General features: G+C 33.4%; 3 protein-coding genes across 4 annotated transcripts; 1 reads left to right on the top strand and 2 right to left on the bottom strand.

Annotated features, from left to right (window-relative positions):
- Window positions 1-2,000: 2,000 nt before the first annotated feature.
- LOC117157958 (uncharacterized) lies at window positions 2,001-5,960 on the bottom strand. The gene is made up of 2 exons (XM_033336333.2): window positions 3,623-5,960; window positions 2,001-3,548 (listed from the first exon to the last, which is right to left on the bottom strand). Exon 1 carries the CDS (start codon window positions 5,957-5,959, stop codon window positions 4,910-4,912), a length of 1,050 nt encoding a protein of 349 aa, XP_033192224.1. The 5' UTR covers window position 5,960; the 3' UTR covers window positions 2,001-3,548; window positions 3,623-4,909.
- A 303-nt stretch (window positions 5,961-6,263) lies between these two features.
- On the bottom strand, window positions 6,264-8,294 carry LOC117157959 (alpha/beta hydrolase domain-containing protein 17B). Its single transcript, XM_033336334.2, has 3 exons — window positions 7,301-8,294; window positions 6,489-6,621; window positions 6,264-6,400 (listed from the first exon to the last, which is right to left on the bottom strand). Exons 1-3 carry the CDS (start codon window positions 7,942-7,944, stop codon window positions 6,317-6,319), a joined length of 861 nt encoding a protein of 286 aa, XP_033192225.1. The 5' UTR covers window positions 7,945-8,294; the 3' UTR covers window positions 6,264-6,316.
- Window positions 8,295-8,564: 270 nt separating this feature from the next.
- Window positions 8,565-13,318, top strand: homer (protein). Of its 2 annotated transcripts, XM_033336331.2 has the most exons (7): window positions 8,565-8,802; window positions 9,915-10,071; window positions 10,159-10,290; window positions 10,369-10,620; window positions 10,717-10,863; window positions 10,952-11,227; window positions 11,447-13,318. In XM_033336331.2, exons 1-7 carry the CDS (start codon window positions 8,777-8,779, stop codon window positions 11,630-11,632), a joined length of 1,176 nt encoding a protein of 391 aa, XP_033192222.1. In that variant the 5' UTR covers window positions 8,565-8,776; the 3' UTR covers window positions 11,633-13,318. The 2 variants fall into 2 exon arrangements, with proteins under 2 accessions (XP_033192222.1, XP_033192221.1); XM_033336330.2 differs by having other exon boundaries at window positions 10,369-10,863.
- The last annotated feature ends 385 nt before the right edge of the window (window positions 13,319-13,703 follow it).

Below are 13,703 nucleotides of genomic sequence, written 5' to 3'. Positions count from 1 at the left end.
ACCGTTTGTACGGAAAACGATATTTTACTTAATGTACGACACGTATAATTTTGATCCTTTTGACCCGGAGATGTTCTCTTTTTCTTGAAATAATACGATACTGAGTTGGACGCCTACTTGCATATATGCAACGCGTAGACGCTCTAATGGACATTACGTACGGCGGCGTGTGATATGGAGTAAGTAAGTACAATTGTTCAGCAGACTGCGTGACGCTGCACACCGAGGGCGTGGCAAAGTGTTCGAGTTGCTAATAAAGCAATTTATCGTTATGCAAAGAAAATAACGTTTCATATTCATTAAAATACTTTCACAATCTTTCTAATAACTTCAAAACGTCAAAACGTAATAACTTCAAAATGGTATAATATAGATCGATCGCGTTGTAGCACATGTTACGGAAAAAGAAAACTGTAATTCTACTTTATTCGAAGCAAACATAAGAAAGTTTCGTTCATAAACGTTTCTATTCGCGACATAATAAATAATGAGTTTGACGAAAGAGATCTATAAATAAACTTAATAAAATAAATGATAAAAGTATATATATTTAGCACTCTACTAGCACTCAACTTTATCGATTATCCATTCTTGCGACTCCTACACGTAAAATACACGTTTTATAAGAATTTACTTTTGCAATATTAAATTCAATGTTGGGGTTTAAAAAAAAGTCGTACAACGAATGACCTTCTATCTATATTGTAATTTTACGTAGACTGCGTACGAAACGAAACTCGGAGTCGCATAAAATGAATCATTGCCGATGACAGTCGTGAATAGATATTAATTCGCGAGACACGAGCAGTAGCAGAAAATTTTGTCTCTTCTTTGAAGTAGCTTTGTAGGCTGGCTGAAGGTATAGCGCAACCATTGGAGCTCAAGCTGACGCCGCGTAACCTGTTCTCATTTTTATCGTCAGCATCAGGTTTCAGCGCAGGTGAGCTGCGAAGGTGCTGAGTCGAGTCCAGCGAACCAGCTCGTGGTTCTCGAGCATTTCCTTCTCCCTCATCATAGAAACGCATTGACCTCCGGGACAAAATGCCGATGATCAATGCAAACGTTGCATCGTATTAGCGTTATTCGAGGATATAGCCAGGATTATGTGGCTATCTAATAACTAGCAGGGATTTTAATTAATTGCAACAGCAAGCGTCTTATTCGCTGTGATATTTAAAACCACGCACGGTGACCGTCTGCTGTTCTTTCGACTCAACGAAACGAACTTGACCGATACTAAAAATGAAATAATTTCCGAACTCGCGTGCTGCTATAGCGCACTTTTATGTACTTTTATAAATAGCTATGCGTGTCAGAAAGAACACAGAATTTGCACTCTTTGATCATTTATAGTGCCTTTACCGCGTATCAAAGCGAAAAGTTTGTTCGCGTTCAAGGAACTTGACGTACTTCGTCACATCTGGAAAAATTCTGTATCGTAGTTTGATAAAAATGAATATGCGATTGGGTCGTAAATTATTAATGGATAGAACATGATGATGTTTACTGTCATTTCTATAGGATTTTATTAACATTGTTACTTCAGTAATATTAATTACAAATACCAATTTTTAATGTTCGATAGTAAAAAAAAAAGAGAAAGACGTTTAAAAAAAGAACAAAAGAAAAAGGAACGGGATCAAGATCAAGTACATACACAATTTCGATTTTACAGAATAGCATGACAATGAGCGGCTGCATTATTTAAATATAATTCTACCGCTTTAACGAACGCGTGATAACCGATTGCTTAAACGGAAGGATGACGATACTTCCGGCGTGAAATGATTTATTCGATAAATGACTATTCATCGGCGACATCGCCAGGTACACCGATAAAATAAGCGGAGTTGAATAATATGGGCCTACAGATGACGTTTTGTATGATTTATACAACAATTGTACACTATTTAAACGTCGCAGGGCTTGACAAACTATATCGCAATGCAGTACGCTCAAGTCAAGTGCGATGGAAGTATAAAATTCTAAAACAACCCTAATCGGGTGCCCAGCAAGTGTATTTCAGACTACGCATTCTACACGATTTCGTAAGAAATAACGTTATTCCGCTTGGTATCATGTCTTTATGCACTAAATAAAACAGTAATTTTGTTATTCAATCCGAGATACTCATCTTTCTTCTCTTTCTTCTCTTTCCTGTCCTATAATAATTTTGTAATGAGCTACATGTTATTTACTTATCAGACAACTAATCAACTAATTCATTTTGTGTTACAGTCGTTACACTTCGTGATACATATGACACTAACGATCGGTACAGGGGATCTCGTAATCTCTATCATTGTTATCTCCTCCCTCCCATCTCTTTAACCCATCTTCTGCCGTAAGTACATTGGTTACGACCGAACAGAACATCGAGCGTATTATTTCTAATACTTCACTTACACGCTATTATGTACAGTTATGAATACCGCACCGTGATTCGCGTGATACCCCCGCCCCCCTCAAAGACCATTGAGTACCATTTTACCGGCACGATGCAATTATGAAAGACGAAAGTGCTGTTCAAAACCGGTCGATTGCTTGACGCATATTGAGAGACAGAATAGGGTAGTAAAAAATAGTAAAAGAAATGAGCGAGAGAAAGAGAGAAAAAGAGAAACACACAACAGGAAACGAGAAAGAAAGTAGAAGAAAGAGGGGACGCGTATGCATTCGAAATATGCTGTACAAAAGTTAGTTTCTATCCAGTTTTATAAACGATCGGTTCTAGTTTTCGGCGAGCACCGATCATTTTACTATTATACGTTATCTTTGCGGAGTTTTCTATAAAATCCCTCTCTGAAATATCTGCCGTTTATAAAACTGGACATTTGTCGAACAACGGTATAAATTTTTTTTTTCACGAGTTACGTAATAATTGCGATACAGATCAATTTAACAGCGGCTACGTGAAAGCCAATGGAAGGGTAGCATCGGACTCTTTTTATTTCGGTACTATTATGTACCATAGACTATTCTAAAAGATTAATGCTAGAGGAAAGTGAATATAATGTTTGACGATCGAGTAGAAAATTTTTCAACGGCAATGTGAAACAAATAAAAAAAGTAATACACATATAAATAACGATAATTAAAATTATCAAAGCTACGATTAAACGAACGAAAATATTTCGTATCTTTCAATAACGATCTATTAGATCGACCTTTATTTTTTTAATTAAATTTTTACAATCTTATATCCTCTTGCAGACAAGATACTTTCAGATAAGTGGAGATGTAGCCAGAAACCATCGAACAACGGAAGCCATGTATCATAAATAGATAATAAAAATATATTCACTTTCCGTTCGTTCATACCATCACAATTATACAAACATTTAATTTCAGTGTATACTTGTAGTTTGAAGACATTCATAGCAATTTATTGTTTAAAAGACAACGAGGACGGGTAGAAATGTTCACGAGAATGCAAAATTAACAATAAAAACGAACAATCCCTAGAGAAATACATACATGTACAAGCGCCGATTCATTCCATTGGCTCCGTACAGTCATTTCACGTTGTCGCATACATTATACATACACTAGTAAAGAAAAAATTATTTAATTGTACTGTATTTACATTATCGAGATATAAAAATACTAACAAGAAACATACCTATAGACAAGATCCTCCAAACGATTCACCTCTTTAGAAATAAACTAATTCATAATCAAGTTTGGCAGTAATATTGTCCCTATCTAGTTGCATTCTTATTCTTATTGTTGTTTGCAAGACCATCATCTCATTCAATGTCATTAAAACATAACGTTTTTTATGACGTCTTACACTTACACATTTTCTTAACGCTATCCATTAACTTTTAGTCTCTATCCTAAATTTTTTGCTACCTTGGAAGATTTCCATTGCTCGCTGCACAGGCCTTTGCTGTGGGTTAATACAAAAACAAATGTTTCCATTATTGGTACAGCTATCATATATTCCGGTCTGAGTGACAGCGATTTACTTATAAAATCATGCGACTTCACGTAACATTTTTTTTACCGCTGAACCTAATTTATAAAAGTCATAAAAACACGCAATGCAAAACACATTCCACATTCATTAACAAATCTATTAATCGTTACTTATTCTCTTTTCTTTCGGAGAAATAAGTTTAAATGCATAAGAATATGATAAAATGATCAACAACAAAAGCATTTACAAAGTTGTCTGATTTTTTGATCAACCAATAATAATATAAAATTATATCGACGTTTAAATTAACGAGTATAGGTTCAGCGAAGAATTTTAGTGCCACACACTTGCTAGAATCGAGTATAATAGCATTCGTGGTAGCAGAAAGTATTTCAATGTAAGCTATATTCGACTCCTTAGTCTTAAAGAGAATGATGATAAAGATCAAATAATAGTAATAATAATAATAATAATAATAATAATAATAATAATGATAATAATACTTGACATATTTGTCATAACAATGTTTCACAGCGTACGCTGCGAAAACGACTTACAACAAACGCACGCATGCATCAGTATGTGTACGCATGTGTAGTAAGAATATTCAATATGCACAGATATATTATCTCATATCTCTAGAAATATAATAATTTTTATGTATATATCGCATATGTATTTATGTGCACAGTCTCACTAGCACTGTTACAGCCCGAATAAGTGTCGTGCGTATAAATCTATGATTTCTTTAAAGACAGTTATGTGGAAGAATAATGGAACGACAACTCGGCGAGACACGTGGAATTCATATTATTTAGTTAACACTTTGTCTCTAAAGTTGCTTGTTAAATTTTATCAGGATCGATTTGTATAGTTCTCGCTTCAACTTCTGAATAACATTTCCCGAGCATTCAACTGATGATGTCGAAAGTCCAGTTTGTTATATACCATAGTTCCGTTCTAATAGACGAATAATTCAAGATTGCTTCACTTGTTGACAATGTTGCACAACTCACCAACGCTTCTGCTTCGAGGTGTATACCGTGATTTTTGAAATTGTTTTACATTTGGTAACAAATTAGTTTGCATTGATGTTATTTCTGAAGTCTTCGAACTAATGTCTATCTGTACGTTTATACGCGATGGACTCTTCGAACGTACAGCGTGGTGGGGACTCTCGTGATTTGCAGTGAATCGGGAAAGTAAACTGGAATCATTGGATAAAATCTTTGAGCTTGCAGCCAACCTACAAGCACAAGGAGAACACTTTGGTAAGTTTATCATAATTTTATCTGGCTCGATTGTCAAAGACGACCGACCAAATTTTCTTAACGGGCTGGAAAGAATTCTTTTAGCTCTCAGTTTCTTTTCCATTGAATCTTGGCTTTTTCCTTTATCTTTGCATGTTTTTTCGAAACTTTTACTTGCAAATTTATTACTCTTACTACTCCACGAAAACTTTTTCGTAGATTCTGCTGATTTTTCACTATGAGCTTGTGATTCATGCTCTTCGGATCTCTTACCTTTTACAATTACGTCTTTACTTAAAATTTTAGTACAACAATGTTTCTTAGTATTCTTCGTACATTCTGAATCCAAAACAGATTCTATACTACTATATTTGAATTGATTTATAGGAGATTTCCTCTCTATTTTGAACTGACTTTGAATACTTTTACAGTCTGAAATACTTTTATTATTATCATTAGGAATATTGGAAAATGACGACAGTGACTTTTCTCCGATCGCGTATTGTCGGCAGTCTTCAACCTGTATGTCAACTAAAGTCGTGTGAGATAATTGTGTATCAGCTTTCTTACTATGACTTTGACCAAATGAATTTTTCAAAGTCCTGTGAACAATATTCTTTTGATTTTTACCAAATGGATTTTTTAAATTTTTCGGTAAAGAAATATGCTTTTTTGCAACTTGACTAATATGATTCAACCGGAAGTTGTGGCAAATAGAGGTACTCCCTAATATCGTTTTACTGTGTTTGTTATCTTGAACATCTGTTACTATTTCCTCTTCTTTCATACTCTTCTCATCTTGTTGTATAGCTCTTTTCGAATTACTATCTAAACTGGAGTCATCATCTTCGGAACATGTTTCCTTTAAAGAATCTTTATAATGAACTTTCTGATTAATATCTATCTGTTGATCACGGAAGAAGAATCCGTCGTCAATAGAAACGAAAGATGACTCTTCGTCACAGGGGAGGACAGGTGCCTTCTCCCCTGTGGGAGGCGATTGCTAGACAAGCTTCTCAGTCTGTGAGCTTGTCGAAATAGAGCTGGTAGTATTTGAATTATTAGAAGTAGTGTGTCCTTGACTGCTCACATGTGTATGTCCTCCTCCCTGCCCCCCCTGATTCTGGGAGAGGCTTAGTCGCCGTCAGTTTATCAGTTCCACGCTCACAAATTGTTTCAATCGCTCTAAGTATTGATCGTACAACTCTACGTCATTATGGCCAGCACCCTAAAAACATAAGCGATAGTACTTATACGACTAAATTTCTTGCCTTCTTTACTTGAGAAAAGAAAAGGAATTGCATAATTCTGTATACCTCGACCCATAATGGCTCTACTGCTCTTGGACACCTCTCGTAAATTGCCAAACCATGACTAAAATTTATTACATCATCTTCGGTTCCATGAATTACCAAAACGGGAGATGTCACCTTGGGTACTTTGTCTATACTGTAAAAAGGAAAGAAACTTCATTTTACACGTAATATTTATTTGATGTGTGATAAGTGCAAAATTTCTACAAAAGCATGAGAGTTTTATATTTACAAGTATATATAATAAATTAATAATATATTATAATAAATTAATATAGAAAATCGACAAATATTTAATTATTATTATTTAGCATAATTTAATTGAATAAAAAAGGAAAAAACGATAGAGAATACCACCACACCAAACAAATAAGCAACACCAAAAGTACAAAACCTATTAGCGAAGTATATGTCAACGGATCATGTAATTTATAGGTTTCCATGACGCAAGTATATAGGTAAACTTTTATTGCTTCCTATACTTGAACTCCGAAAAACCACACACCAACGCGAAAAAAATATATGCAGTCGCAGCATTGCTGCAAGCTTCCGTGAAACTTGTTATGCCAGTCAGAGCGTTCCACTTATTTTAAACTTCGTTTAAATTTTAAATACAGAATGAAATGTTTTTTTATATGTATGTACATATACATATATATGTACACCACGTGCATGGATGTACACCTGAACTGGATGATAGTGTCATGCGCGTAAACTTAGCTGTGCGAATCATAGTATACGATAAGCAGATTATAGATCGCGTTTCATTTAACGCGATAAAGGGGGATATATGCATGAAAAAGAATTGAACGTACCTAGGGAAGGCGTCAAAGAACCAAGTTCTTTTGGTGTTAGGGAAAGCAACTCGCATTCCCGACATTAGAGGTGAATGCAGAACAACTGCGCCAACCTCGTATCGCGCGGCCAGATCGACCGTGGGTACAGTCCCGATGCTTTGACCATATAGGATAATGTTTTCGGGGCTAATACCGTAACGTGTTCTAAGAGCATGCCACGCAGCATCTATGTCCGCATAAAGATTCTTTTCCGACGGTTTGCCACCAGAAACTCCATAACCCGAATAATCGTAACTGAATATATTACAATTTATTCTAGACCCGAGCCCCAAATAAAAACTAGACATCTGTCCGAGATCGACTGCATTTCCATGGGAATATAGTATGGTAAAACGTGCAGTAGCCGAACAGCGTACAAACAAACAAGCAATTCGATTTCCTCGTGACGTTCTTGCATAGAAACCTTCCACCGACTCTTTCTCCCTTTCCGTATATTGCCATTCTGCTCTTTCAGACAAAGAAATTGTAACCTTGGAACCTTCGTCCTCAATAAACGCATAAGTAGGCTCAGGAGGTAGAAACGCTAATTTCGCAGCGATCCTGGACGGGCAAGGTGGACAGCAAAACAAGCAACACAATTCACTAAAACTTAACCCGTTCATCGTTCCACGGGGGTGTTACGCGCACGCGAAAACGCCGTTTATCACGTTTCTTCGTGGAATCTCCGCATCGAGATTTCCGCTTTGATTTAGAAATAACTCCATCCACTGTAATTTCCACGCCTAGTGATTCAACCACAATGTCATTTGTTATCACACTCCTAGAAGAGTCTCTCACGATGAATCAGCCATGACGGCTCGTAAGGCGGACGATTTCTCTCCCTCCTATTTCCTCTCTTTCTCACATAATACCCCCACCTACCGAATGTTGCACACATCCATTGTATTCTGGTAAAAGGAGATAGTACAAGAAAGGGATAGAAACCATGCTGCTATTTTGCTACGTTCTTCTTCTCTATTCATTGCTCGCTATTGGTGAAACATTTAAACCAACAAGATGATTCGATATGCAACGAAGAATGATCGCGTATTCAAACGCGCGTTTCCTCGCTTACTCTATGTTACCAACATTCTAAATAACAATACAAACCGCATTATGAAAACATAAGTATGCGCCTTGCTATGCGACCGCGTCTAGTGATTTTTTTGAAAGAAAGCTACGAGGTTAGCAATAGCAACCTTTCGTGGAAAATCGATTAAATCCAGGTATATGGTGGAAACTCGACTAGTTTCATGTCGTTGCGTGATCGTTGCCGTTCGCCTATACAGTTTTGGCCGATGGCGGCTGTCAACTGGTGTAACTCTGTCTTTCGTGGAATTCATTTTCATCAATTTTCTAATCATTTTGAAAATTTCTATTCGCAAATAGTTATCACGCATTCGCGTTAAATTCATTTCTCTATGAGTCTGTGAAATTATCATTTACAACATTTGTATGACATCGGGAAAAGAAACAATGGGGTAAGTGAACGTGGTGGTATTCTGCACCGCCTTTTAAGGGTGTGTAATATATGTACACACCATTTTCATGTCGCATACAACTATGATAAACGATCCTTAATTCTTCTATTACTGAATACCGTCAATTGATACAAAATAGGTCGTGTCGCTTTCGTTGCGTTAACTAATGAACACTATCCTCCTTTCCCGTCTATTTACTATCATATTCCCGACATCATCGCAGATACGCATTTAGGTGGGTGCGTACATACATGAGGAAACTGGACCAGAATGTTTCTCTTTTTTTCCCTCCCCCCTGTATTCATATATGCATAACCATAAAATAAAATAGTGAAGGTGGGATAAGTCGACACCGCGTGAAATGTGTTTATTCTAGTTGTTTACTCGGGCACCGTTTCATATATTTTTAGACTCTAATTGTGAAAATTCATTTCGACGACCCTACAAATATTTATTACGTTAATATCCATTCGACAGTTTTTTAATGCGATTATATTTTTATTTCCGATATAACATACCAAGCTTATGTAATTATATTATTTCTTTTTAGATCAGCTTTATAAATGATATCATATTTTATTAAAGTGATGAATCCTTTATTAATGTTTATTTTTTTATTGTAGTTATTTTTCACATAAAGTATATTTATTACTTGTTAAAATTACGTATTTTAAAGAACAATATATATAAATTGTAGATATATTGCACGTGTGAGAAATTAAAGAAATTAAGACAAAAGTATAATTGTTTCTTTTATGAAAACTGAAAATGTCTTGTTTATATTTATTTCTTTTGATTCCTTCCAAATTTATACAATATTGTAATGCTAAATTATAACATTATTAGATTTTCCATTGGATTAATTTTAAGGCATGTAATATGATATGTATATTTGACATTTTTTGATGTATTTGATTTTGTTATGTTTCTGTGGAATATACATCTAATAAAGTTCTACAAAAAAGATAAACTTTAAGATATTTGTTATTATTAAAACACCTATAATTTATATTTTGATTATATAAATCAAGGTATATATAAATAGATGCTGCATGTATTAATTAAATCAATATATTTAAATACCTAAGTCTTTTACTTTTAATAAATTGCAGTGAACAACCAATTTTCACGTGTAAAGGACACGTGTTTCATATTGATCCTAAGACAAAAAGATCTTGGGTATCAGCATCTACAGCAGCAGTGTCTATTTCATTTTTTTATGACTCCACAAGGAGTCTATACAGAATAATTTCTGTTGAAGGAACAAAGGTGACTGAAAAATGGCTGAACTGTTAAACAAAGTAAATATACACTATATCAAAAATAAACTTACATTGTATTTTATTTCTCTTTTAGGCAGTAATAAACAGTACTATTACTCCAAATATGACCTTCACAAAAACATCACAAAAATTTGGGCAATGGTCAGATGTTAGAGCTAATACTATATATGGTCTTGGCTTTTCATCTGAAGTAGAATTAGGAAAGGTTTGTGAAATATGTCTTAAGTTAATGTACAGTCACTTGTACACTGTAATCTCAGAGACAATACTATTCATTTGGCAGTTCATAGAGAAGTTTCATGAAGTGAAGGAAGCCACTAAATTAGCTAGTGCTAAATTACAATCAAACAGCTCATCTGTTACTCCTGCTACTAGTGCAAATGTTAGCCCGATTACATCACGATCAAGTATGCCATCGTCAGAACAAGATCTTATAGACCCGCCAAATTCATCGATGATTAATTCCAATATATCAGCATCAAATAATCCCAATCCAAATGCCAACATGATCTCCACTCAAAACAGTGTGTCTTTGGTAAGCAGCAGTCCCTTACCTGGTAGTTGTCAGAATAAAGTGGATGATGAATTGAAAAATGCAGTCCATTCAAGATCACAGAGTGTTTCTCAGCAGAGTACAGAAAGTCCACAACATCAAGGGAAATCATCGCAACTTAGTTCGACGCCAGGTGGACAATCAGCTGAAATGCAGCTTAAGTATGAGAATGATAGGCTGAAACTTGCATTAGCACAAAGCTCTGCAAATGCTAAGAAATGGGAGGTATGGTTTTATGTATCGAAACATACATAATTATTGTAAAAAATTACCTAGCATATGATATAAGTTATCGCAAAAAATTTGTTTGCAGGTTGAATTGACTACATTGAAAACAAATAATGCCAGATTAACGAGCGCGCTACAAGAATCCACAGCCAATGTCGATGAATGGAAAAGACAATTGCAATTGTATAAAGAGGACAATGCAAGGATTAAAGCCAAGTATGCAGATCTCGAAGCTGGAAAAATAGCAGAAGGCAATAGCGAAGCATTAAGGTTGAGAGTTGAAGCGTTAGAAAGTGAACTTAGAACAAAAAATGAAGAAATCAAAGCTCTTACTATAGCTACCAAAAATAAAGATTTTGTAGTACGTATAGATTGTAAAATAATCATATTAAACATTAATAACTAATGATTGTCGAATAATTAAAATGATATAAAAATGTTTTCTAGCTATTATATTTACTAAATATCATTTCAATCAAAAGAGTATAGAAATTCAATAATAATATCTAGTCATGCTTAATTAATTATTCGTCTATTTTAAATAAATGAATATATAAATTCATAATCTCATCTTTTTCAGGCTTTACAGAAAGAAAATGCAGAATTTCGTGAAATGTTAAGGGCTGTTCATGAACAATTAGAGCTTGCATTAAGCGCAAATAATGTCCAAAAACAGAATTTGAATACACTAAATGCCAGATTAGCTGGATATATACAAGATTTGGTAACTGTACATCGAGAAATTACAAATACATTGCAAACTTAAGTTTCCATGTAGTGATGTCTAAGAATATTCTTCATGAGAGTTTTGTATTTATGATATAAGCGAAGTAAACAAATGGACGGTGTAGATTAATACAGTGGGAAAGGTTCCAAAAAAAAAAAACATGCATAGTAAAAAAATCTTGAAAAAGTAAACTAAGAACACTATCTTCAAGTGATAAAGATAGATTATATCTCTTTAATGTATTTATTCCGTGTTAAGTTAATGACAGCATTTGGTGTTCACGTTCATAAATTTTTCGTGCCATATTCATGTCCTTATTGTATATAAAAATGTGTTCTTTTTAACAACGTTTTATATATTGTGTTTTTTTAATTAGTATACTTCTACACAGAAGGAAACGTAACTATCATTTACATATTATGTACCTAGTATATTGTACTATAAAAACAATTTTACAATTATTTTTACAGGTTATTTAATTAAAATTTATTGTATTATGTTTTCTATACAAAATGTTACGATCAATTTTTATTAATCATACAAATTATTTACATATATAATTTGTTTTTTTCTGATGATTGTGTCTAAATGTTTGTGAAATAAATTATAGTTGCAATTATACTGCAGTCATCATTACTAATACTGTTTCACTGATTACTGTTGATCTTTGACTCATTATTAAACTCTACAATTCTTACTATACTATTATAGCTATTATTATGATTATTAATGCTATTATAATTACCTCCACTATTGCTGCACTATTAATTGTTATTATTATTGCTCATAGTATCATCATTAGTGTTACTTCTATAACTGTTATTACTGTTACTGCCATTATATGTTCACAAAGGACTTTTATGATATATAAAAATATGAAACATATCAAAAATGTCACAAGATTTAATGTAATACATGTTTCTCGATGTTTTTTGGAACTTAGCCCCTTGAAGACAACAATAAAATTCAGTTCATTGTACCCATGAACACGACTAAGAAAACTGCACAATTAACGTTAGTAACGTATAGCGATACTCAATTATGTAGTATATCTATTTAATTCAGCTGTACATTGTATCCATATTCTTCTAGTTCTAGCACATATTATTTATCTTTATCAATAGTATAAAAATATATAAAATTGGAGAGTCTGGCATGAGCTGTACAGAACCATTGATATCTAATATAAAATGTAACATGAAAAAATATATTATAGGGCTCATTTACAATGGGTAACTTAGTGGTTTGAACATGGAAGGTTATCTAATACGTCAACAATGAGAAAATAATGTTTTTGATGTGTGAAATATTTTATTGTCTTTCTTATGAAAATCAAGTTATTATTGTTGAGAAAATAAACATCACTCTTCGTAATATAAATGGATTTATATATATTATTTGCTATTTATTATTCAAATAATCTATAGCAATCAAGCCAGATATTCTTCAATATGTTGTATTTGAATAGCATTATAGACTCATTAGGAAACAAAATTTACCCAAGACTGATGACCGATTGTCTTAAAGATGTCAAAGTGATACTTCTTGCAACAATAATTTCTAGTAGTAAATGAAGTGCGAAATACTAAACAGAGCACTTTTTATTGTACTAACAGTATGTATGTATGTACGTAAAATGTTATGGAAATGAGTTTTAAATTTGAGGAATTGGAAACAAAAGCCTCGCTTGCCACATGTAATCCTAATAAAACATTTTCAGATGGCTTTCTTGTGTTCTATTATCAATTATGATATTACTATATCCATACTTTCATAAATTGTTTGACATTATATGATAAATTTAATTTAGTAATTGTTATTAATAGAATTTTAATACTTATCTAAAATATAAATATATATCGCATATACCATGATAGAAAACTAAAGTTATGGAAATTTAGTAAAAATTCTACTGTTTTATTTCATTAACTCATTCATACATTTAAAAAATATGTAACATTTATAAAGATGCTGATTCTCTTCACCTTAAGCTATAATTTATATATGTCTATAAACTTACGAACTTCTACATAAAGTATAAAATGAAATTATGTTCTTACATCATGTAATCGTAGTAGTTTATAAATTATGTATACTGTATAACGAAATA

The sequence above is a fragment of the Bombus vancouverensis genome, chromosome 6, assembly GCF_051014615.1.
Source record: "Bombus vancouverensis nearcticus chromosome 6, iyBomVanc1_principal, whole genome shotgun sequence".
Lineage (NCBI taxonomy): Eukaryota > Metazoa > Arthropoda > Insecta > Hymenoptera > Apidae > Bombus > Bombus vancouverensis.
Note: the sequence above shows the minus strand (reverse complement) of the source record. Positions and strands in the feature narration are given on the sequence as shown.